Source organism: Drosophila busckii, chromosome X (genome assembly GCF_011750605.1).
Source record: "Drosophila busckii strain San Diego stock center, stock number 13000-0081.31 chromosome X, ASM1175060v1, whole genome shotgun sequence".
Lineage (NCBI taxonomy): Eukaryota > Metazoa > Arthropoda > Insecta > Diptera > Drosophilidae > Drosophila > Drosophila busckii.
The window spans coordinates 11,612,519-11,622,367 of record NC_046608.1 but is presented as its reverse complement, the minus strand read 5'-3'; the positions used below and the strand labels follow the sequence as shown (position 1 = coordinate 11,622,367).

At 42.3% G+C, this 9,849-nt stretch overlaps 1 protein-coding gene across 1 annotated transcript; it reads left to right on the top strand.

Annotated features, from left to right (window-relative positions):
- Positions 1-362: 362 nt before the first annotated feature.
- LOC108607066 (pneumococcal serine-rich repeat protein) lies at positions 363-9,481 on the top strand. The gene is made up of 6 exons (XM_017997682.1): positions 363-446; positions 1,067-1,181; positions 5,403-6,988; positions 7,052-7,204; positions 7,551-8,291; positions 8,443-9,481. The coding sequence occupies exons 2-6, from the start codon at positions 1,168-1,170 to the stop codon at positions 8,664-8,666; spliced, it is 2,718 nt and encodes a 905-aa protein (XP_017853171.1). The 5' UTR covers positions 363-446; positions 1,067-1,167; the 3' UTR covers positions 8,667-9,481.
- The last annotated feature ends 368 nt before the right edge of the window (positions 9,482-9,849 follow it).

Below are 9,849 nucleotides of genomic sequence, written 5' to 3'. Positions count from 1 at the left end.
ACAACAACAGCAACAACAAAAGAAACTAGTGCAGCGCATATAACTGAACTTCCTAGTGGCTAAAAGGCGCCATTGAAAACGCTGCCAATAACAGAAAGTAAAGCAGCAACCAAAGCTAACAGCAGCAGCAGCAACAGCAACAGCAACAGCAACAGCAACAGTTGCAGCAGGTGTGAATGATTTAGTGTTAACATGGCCATAACCATAGTCGACTCCTGAACGCTGCTCACACACACACACACACACATAGGCACACGAGCGCTCGCAGCTTTAGAGTTACTGCTGCTGCTGCTGCTGCTGCTGCTGTCGCTGCGACTTGGCCAACGACAGCGAACGGTTTTCGATGTTTGTAGCGTTCATCATTTTGCCATTTCACGTTCAGCTGGCAGCGAAATCGAAAGTGATTGCTCCGTGAGCTCTGCCAAGATCGCAATACCCTCCAAAAAGTAAAAAATTAATTCAGACCACAGCCTAAAAGACAAAACGCAGCCTTTTACATTTACAACTGTGTGTGTGTATGTGTGTGTGTGTGTGTGTATAAAGCCTGCCGCTTTGGCTGCTGTAACTTCAGCCTTAGCCTGCAACATCAAGCGGCAGCTTCAAGTGTAAAAATTGAATTTTAAAATTTATAAAAATTTTAAAATATATTTTTATATTATTTACACACACACACACACATACACTTATACACCATGTGCGCCTGTTGCATGTTCAAGTTGCGCGTGTAATTGTTTATTTTGCATTTTTTTTTTTGTATTTATCTTTGAGGCGCGCGCCGCTTTAACTAAAAAAAAAAATAAATTCATATATCGACAATAAAAGTGGGAAAAAAGTGAAAGTGTATGCATGTGTGTGTTTAGTGTAAAAAATATATATTGAAAAAATACAAAACAACAATTGCCGCCGCACTCGCTGCTCATTGCAAATGCCAAACAACAAACAATACCAATGAACAAAATAAACAAAAATATTTAAACGCGCGTGTGCTTTTCAAACAAATCTATAGCAATTTTTTACGTATTTTTTTTTAATGTTATTTTGTTTTCTGTTTCCATTATTTCCATAGTTAAACATTTGACTCTCAACAGTGCTAATTTAATAAAATAAATAACTGCAGCTGCAACAACAAAAACAAATCGAAATAAAACCAACAACAGCTTAAACAAAATGCTGCTCAAAATGTAAGTAGACAAGCAAATATTGTAAATATTAAAAAAATATTATTAAGAAAATTTAAGTTCATTTTCGATATTAAAAAGTAAATAAAACTTGAAGCAAATAAATTATTATTCTTTCAATTAGCTTGTCAAACAAAATTTAAATTTAAATAATTCGCTATTAGTTTGATTATTTGAATTATGCAATTTGCATTTTTTATACATTAAATATTTTTTTTTTTTATAATTTGCATGGGAACTGATTTGGGGTTGCACAACTCGACAGTATTTAAAATGAAATCATAATTTGTCTTTTGGCTGATCAAAGCTTAGAGCCAATTAAGTCGTCTGCAGCTTCTTTAAGCGCGTCTGGCTTAAGCGTAAGCAGCAGCATTAAAAATGTTGCGTATACGCAATGTTGTGCATTCAAAACATTTGATATGGGCGCACTCTGACATTAGAGTGCCAAAAGTATGTCATAATTTCTTGAAATTCTTTGCAGTTGGCTGAAGGTCAAAGCAACAGTCAGTTAGTCAGTCAGTCAGCTAGTTAGTCAGTCAGTCAATCAGTCAATTGGTCAATTAGGCAAAGCCGAAAACTGGCTGTGGCATTAATATGCAAACGCCAAAGGCGTGGCAATGAAGCTGTGTGGCTGTTGTTGTTGTTGTTGTTGCTCTTTTAATGCCGCCAAAAGGTCAAATGCAAAACGCATATGCATATACATTAGTTATATGATAAATAGCTTATTAGCTAGGCATGCATGCATGTCTATCATAAAAAGGTCAGATCTAAGCCATATGCCAAGTCAACAAACCTTTTGCCAAAAGAAACGAAACGCATCCAACAATTCAACTCACTTTACATATATTTCATGGCTGTTATTTTTTCTTATTGTTGCTGCTGCGGTTGCTGCTTCAGTGCCTCGAGACGTCAATGGCCTCCAAGACAAACACACACACACACACACCCAACCAAAAACTAAGCGACGCCGCCGCTTTGAAAATCGACAAAATGCTTAAAACGCATGCGCAACATTCATTGCTGCTGCTGTTGCTGCCTCTTCTTTCTTCATTTGAACATTTTTTTTTCTTCAATTTGTTGTGTGTTGGCCAAAATGAATTGCCAATTAAAGATAAAGCTGCGAGTGTTTGTAATTTGTTTGCCACACCCAAATGCGAGAAAGACAGTCGCGTTGGCTAGAGATGAACGCGTGCCAAATGTTTTCGAAAATTGTAACTCTGATTGAATTTTGAATTATTTTCAATTATCAAATATTGCAACAATTAGTTATAGCTCTATATAATTTTTAGCTTCTAACTAGCTAATTAGTTTAAATTTCAATCAATAATTTCAACTTAATTCCAAAGCTTAGCGTTGAAATAAAACTAATCGTGTTTATAAATATATATATAGCAAATATTAGTTGTAAATATTTAAAGATAACTTTGCTTTTTAGTATTTCAACTGACTCACGATTAATTAATCTTTATATATTATTAATTAATCTTTATATATTAATTAGCATTCAATATATTGCTATAAAAACTGTTTTTCGATTTAATTATATATCTAACATATCTTCTGCTCTGGCAGTCAACGAACCGAACACAGCAAGCAAAGTTCAATAACAAGTCACGTCTATGGGCATGAGACACCCACCAAACTTTAACTCCCACCACTGAGTCAACCCACACACACAGCTGCGCTCCTCCACACACACATTGTTGCAATTTTGTTGTTGCTGTTGTTGTTGCTTTTGTATTGCTGCATTTGCATGCCGAAAGAAAAAGCGTCGCCAACACTTGTGGCCTTTCCAAAAAATCTCTGTTCGGGCCTTAAGACAATGGACTACGTCATACATTCATTCATTCATTCACTCACTCACTCAGTCAGTCAGTCAGTCAATCGCACAATTGTCTAACGGCGCATGTACTCAGTGCCCCGTTACTTACACACACACACACACACACACAAACATATACAAAGCAGCACACCCATAAAGCTTCAACAGTTAATCAGTCATTCACATATTAACTGCGCGCTCTGACATTGCCACAGTGGGGCCAAAGCTGTTGCAATTAGAATGTTGGCCAGGCTAGTCCGAAGGCTAGTAAAAGTTTATAGAATTTATATGTTGACTAGACAGCTTGACATTGCTAACGAAACATGTAAATGACCCTGTTCAAATTTAATTAAGGCGGGGGCGAGATTGAATCGAGCAGAGCTTTATGCTCTACCTAACTAGGGTAGGGTTCAATTATATAGAAACTCGCTGCACATATCTAATTTTAGCTAATTCAATTACTGGCTAAAGTGAAAGCAAACAATGCAAAAATAATTACATTGTTTATAACAACAATAACTTTTAACTAATGTTTAAGCTATTTATTGTTTCAAAACTGACCTTTGCTTAATTTAAATTATAGTTTTAATAAAGCATACAATTTTCTCAGCTAAATTATGCATTGAATACAAAATTTAGCATTTTATTGTTTTTACTAAATTATAGCTTAAATAGCTAATTAAGTTTGTTATAGTTTCAGTGCTTTTGCATATTCATTTGCAAATCAGCTTTGTCCCACTGTGCCACATTCAAACGCAAATTGCAATTATGTATGTGAGTGAGGTTATGTGTCACAGCTGAGGCTCATAACTTGTTCAAGCCACTGTCACCCACTACTATGGAGCCGCACAGTGGGCGCTAAAAAAGTGCAGCCAGAAGTTAACATAATGTGATGTATAACTTTTCTTAAAGCCATTGTTTGGCCTCTCCTGTTATTTAGACTGACATATGTTGCTGTTGCTGTTGTTGTTGTTGCTGAAGCTGTTGCAATTAAAAATAAGTTGAAGTTGTCTACCTTTACAACAAGCCGGTTCGTCGGTCGAAACTTGTTCGAAACCTATGCAGAGAGTTAAAAGTTAATACGAAAAATAAAAGCGAACGGACTTGCACATAATTCACAAATGTTAAAAGTTAAAAGCTAAGTGAGCCAGAGTTAGAGCGAGATGGAGCATCAAGCACGCGACGGGCTGAGACTCGAGACTGTTGCCGGGCTGGGCTGTGATTGGGACTGGGACTGTGACTGTGACTGGGATCCGTAGTCTGCTGGAAGTCTAGTCGACTCAAGCGGGTTTTACGGCTTGACCTGGGGTCTGTTGAAATTGCCAAACGACGATATCGAAAAACCAAAAAAAGTCAAAATGGGTTAACACCTTTTGTTTAAACCGGTTCAACAATTGCTGTCGCTCGCTCTGCTGCTTGATTCCTGTCTCAAAGTCTCCAAAGTCTCCCCGAGTTTCAGTTTCAGTTTCAGTTTTCCCGATCTCGCGTTCACTTTGTGGTTTGCCTTGAGCATTTAGAGTGGCTTTCGCCTCTCTTTCGCTCTCTCTCTCTCTCTCTGTCTCTCGTTATCTCTATTAACACTCTTACTCATGACTGCATCGCAATGCGGATTCGCAAACATTGCGTTTGAGCCTCGCCAAAACTATTGCTGCAATTGTGAATTCCAATATCAAACACCTGGCATAAGATCGCATGCGCAATGATCAGACAAAGAGACTGCGAGACGTCGGTCTGCGACTTGGCAGATGCTAATGGCTTAAAGGCGTTGCCAATGAAAATTGTGAAAGGTTTTTATGCCACATTAGCGATAAATAATATCTTCAAACTTACTTCGGTTTCGATTTCGGATTCAGTTTCAGTTTCAGTTTCGGTTTTATTTTTCGTCTAGCCATGTTTGCTCATTAAAAACACGCGATGACTGTCGGACTGTCGAACTGTCGGATCAAGCGAGCTCTCATGATCATGCAGCATGCCCCAGCTCCAGCTCCAGCTCCAGCTCCAACTAGTTTTTGTTTTTTGTTTTTCATGTTTGGGCTATAACTTAATTAGTCTTAGCTTTGATCGATTGATCATTCGGCAGCATTTTTGAATTAAGTTTTTGACGCCTTTCAAGGCTTGAAGTCGAGTTGATCATGTTAATGATCGAAATTGGGCTTAAACATGTTGTAAATATTTTATAATTGAGAATTCAAGTGTTGCATAATTATAATAATTGATTGTAAACAATAATAATAGCCACATGAATAATTAAACAAAAAATAGCAACTTCAAAAAATTATATAAATAATAAAGAAAAATATACAAATGGAAAATAAGAAATGAGGAGCAACGTTAAATTGAATAAATTTATGGTTATTTTTGAATGCACTCAACTAACGCATACACTTTCATTTTGCTTTTAGTTGCCTGTTGAGCTGCCTCGCCGTCCTGGTGGCCGCCGAGGAACTGTCGCCCGTGGCCGCCGCGTCCGACATTAAGCCAGTGGTGGAGGAGCAGCAGGAGAGTTTCGAGACTGCGCACAAGGTGCCCGAGGCGAGTCTGTTGAGCGACGAGGGATTCCACACAGCGCATCGCATTAGCATACGCGCCGCCGGGAATGGCGACGACTACTCGATGAATTTGCTGGCGACCAAAGAGCGACCGGAGCTCAATCCGGTGCTCAGTGCGCTCATCAACGAGGATGTGATGAAGAGCATTGAGGCCAAGCGCGCCATCGAAGAGGAAGAACTTGCGGAGGTGCGACGCGAAATTGAGCAGGCCGAACGTGCAGTCGCCGAGGCGAAAGCTGCAGCCCTGGGCGGAGTTACTGAGACACCTCTGATGATGCAGCTGACGACACAAGCGCCGGCGGCAACGAAGAAAATCGATAACCTCGACGATGATATGCTCATGGATCCGCATGAGGAGTTTGTCAATCAGAATATCGCGCTGGTCGGTGCGGGCAGCGAGAAGAAGTCGCGCATTGAGATCAAAAAGGGACCCAATGGCCAGGACTACGAATACGAGTATGTCTACTACTACGAGGAGGACGATGAGGCTGGCGGCGATAGCAAAGCCAAGGCGGCCATAGCAGCGCCCGCAGCAGTGGAAGCACCCGAGACACCCGAAATGCGCGGCAAGACGCGCTATTCCAACATCGAGCGCAGCACCGTGGCCACGCCCAGCGAGAACAGTTTGCATAGCGGCAAGGCGAAGGGACGTGCTGCATCCAGCTCCAGCTCCGATAGCTCCGCCGATGACAACATTGAAGCCGAACGTCTGCCAGTCAATACGCGTTTCCCCAGTCGCGGCAAGAACATCGAGGTGCCACCCACACCCGCATTGGATTCACTCGAGAATGCTGCCGAACAGCGCAAGAAGATCAGTGTGAAGCGTCCCAGCCTGGAGCTGGTCGACAGTCAGACTTTCAATACGGAGGAGAAGCAGCTCAAGGCGGCGCGCAATGGTGAAAAGGATTTGAAGCCGGTTATCGCAGTGGAGCAGGAGGCAGCAGCTGCTGCTGCTGCTGCCGCCGCTGAAGCAAAGCGCAAGGAGCAAGCCGAACTGGAAAGCACCGCCAAGTTGGAAGAGGAAACGGAACAGACGACACCCTCAATGGAAAAGGCTGCCCTCGATCTCTATGCCATCCTCACCAATGAGAATTTAAATAATGAGCAAACCACATTGTCGGATGCTGATGCCGCCGCTGGAACCACCATGTCACCCGATACCGCCAGCACCGATGCCGATGGCAATCTGACCACCATGACCGACGAAGTCGCTCCCAGCAGCACTACCAGCACCACCACTACCACTAGCACCACCACTACGACTACTACTACGACCACGGCGGCTCCCAGCACCACCACAGCAGCGACTTCGCTCTTTGGCGGTCGTCGCTCCGGATTGAATAGCCTGGCTGGACGCAATCGCTTCAAGCTGCGTGATGGCGCCAGCACCACCACCACCACAGAATCCGCACCCACAGAAACCACCAAGACCGGACGCAGTAAGTCCAAAGCATTTCCTATCTCTATTTATCTCTAAACAAAAACATTTTCTTCCTTTGAAGATCGCTTTTCACGTCCTTCCATTGGAGGTCGCGCTCGTCCTGGCGCTCGCACCACTGCCGCACCTGAGCCTGCCGCTGATGCCGCTGTGGAGGAGGAAGTTGCCCCCGCCAAAGAAGTGAAACCTGTTAGCTCGGGCTTTGCACGTGGCAGACGTAAGTTGCAACAAGTTTTACTTCAATTTAAATATTTTCATAATGAATTTTCCTCATTTTATAAATAACATACATTCTGACAAAGGAAAGGAAATTAGGAAAAAAAAAGGAAAATTTGAAGTAATTTAAAGAATTTAAATTGACATTTTAGAATTTTGTTAAACTGAAACAAATTCAAGTCAAATTTATTTAAATTGTGGCTTTTTTCTTTGATTTTGACTGAGTTGAATATTCCAAGAGCTTTTTTCTTATCTTTGAATTTTTTGACTTTGTTATTAATTTTGCTAAAACTAGTTGAGAATTTTAAGCGACAACTAATTTGAACTACTCAACTCTCTTTCCTTAGCCCGCAATCGTTTCAATCTGCGCGGCACCAGCACCACCACTGAGAAGTCCGCTGCCGCTGGCGGCGAAGAGAGCAGCGATGGCGCCAGCGCCGCCGATGCCACGCCCAGCACCACAGCACGCAGCACACTGCGCAATCGTCCAGCATTGAATCTGCGCGGACGCAGTCGCATCACCACCACCAAGGCACCCGCTGCCGCTGAAGGCGCCAGCAGCGCCGATGAAGCAGCCAAGCAGCCCGCAGCAGAATCTGGAGCGGCAGCAGCAGCAGCTGGAGCAGCAGAGCCAGCGGCGGCAGTGCGTCCATCACGCTTCAATTTGCATCGCGCCGGCGGCAACCGTTTGCTGCCGCGTGGCAAGCTGGGACGCTCCGGCGCCAGCACTGAGGCGCCCAAGGCGGCCGAGGCTGAGGATTCGGCAGCGGACAGCAGCCATCATAGTGATGTGAAGAATGCGGAGGGCGCGGCGGCGGAGAAGACTGAGGAGAAGACTGAGGAAGGCGATGCAGCCGGTGCGGTGGCCAGCCATGCGGCTGGACCCGTTTCCAGCTTGAATCGCCTCAAGAACAGACCGCGCCTCAATGCGCTGCACAAGACTGACGCGGCCGCCAAGACAAAGGCTGCCCACAACAATAACAACAATGCCTCACCCTCAGCAGTGGCGACGGCGCCACGCAAAATTAATCCGCTGCTCGCCAAGCGGCGTTTGCAACTAGGCGGCGCTGCTGCTACCTCAACCACAGGTGGGTGTTGCCAACAAAAATTGTTCATGAATTTCGATTCAAATTAAATTCCAATTATGCGAGAGCAGAATTGTTCGCTTTTAAAATCTATTTGTAGCTAATTTTAGAAAACTTTCAATTATAACTAAATCACATTTCGTTTTTGATACAGAATCGCCCGCTGAGGATACATCGGATTCGTCCAGCGAACAGCCAGCCAAGGAGGAAGCGGCGGCAGGCAGCGAGTCTGGTGATAGCCCAGCCAAGGAGCAGGAGACTACGGAGGCGGCTGAGGCCACCACCAAGCCACAGGCTCGTGGTCTGGGACTGCTCGGCCAGCGTCGTCGTCTGCCGCTGAGAAAACCTGGCACTCTCCAGGTTAGCAGCAGTCGCTAAGCAGTTGGAAGATGTCGAAGACGTAAGAAGGGGAAGAGTATGAAGAAGAAGAAGAAGAAGAAGCAGAGGCAACAGCACTACTCCTACTCCAAACTTCTCTTAACACTAAACAACTTGCAATCTTCACCAATATGTAAAGCAAACACACCTAGCCATACCTTTTATATTGATTTCTCTCTAGGTACAGTTGCCGCCCCAACTGCACAGCTGTTGATAAATTTACTTTCTTTCAGTCACTATCGTAACGTTCCTTGCCTGTTTTCCAACACTAGATACACTATACTTCCAGCCAGCGTTGCCAACACTAATGTGCAGCAGCTAAATTTATATTTTAGTTAGTTACAGTCTTGTGTTCAATTTTAATTTGCTTACCGATTTATCGATAAATCGAAACTTTAACTGTATTTGCCTTAAGCAGCAGCAGCAGCAGCGTCTCTTGTCTATTGTCTGTTCTTTACTTAAACAAAAAAAGAAAAAAATGCAATTAGCTTTTTACACAATACAATAATTAAAATATTGAATTATTATATTTAAGTCACTTTTTGCGCAAAAGTCACCAAAACAAAAAACATAAAAAATATTAAAAAAAAATATTAAAAACTTGAAACTAAACAACAAACGCAGCCACTTGTAGTACGTTAAGTGAAAAAGAAGAAGAAGAAAACAAACAAGAAATTCTGAGAGCTCAAACTCAATGCGGGCTCAAAACTCAAATCAGCACTTGGCCAACATCTTGACATGTGTGTATTATACACAACATATATAAATGATATATACATATATATCGGATATACATAACTATATATATATGATAATTTTTTTTGCTACAATTTAAAGAAACAAAAAACAAAAAACGACTTTTAATTACAAATGTATGTATGTATTTTTAACGAACGGCAAAACTAAGTAAACTGATATTAAAAAATAAAAATATAAAACAAAGTGTTTTTATTTAAGCCACAACAAAAAATAAAGAGCACAGTCTAGTTGTTGTTAGAAACTCTTGGCAACTAAATAATTTAAATCGATTTAAAGCACAACGTATGCCGTACGTACTACGTAACGCAATACGCGCTTACGTAAAACATGTGTTCGATCAAAAGTTGCAAACGACTTGGAATTTCAAATAGAATTGAAAACGATGTCAAGACTTTAGCTTCAGCATTGGGGCGATTAATGCAAT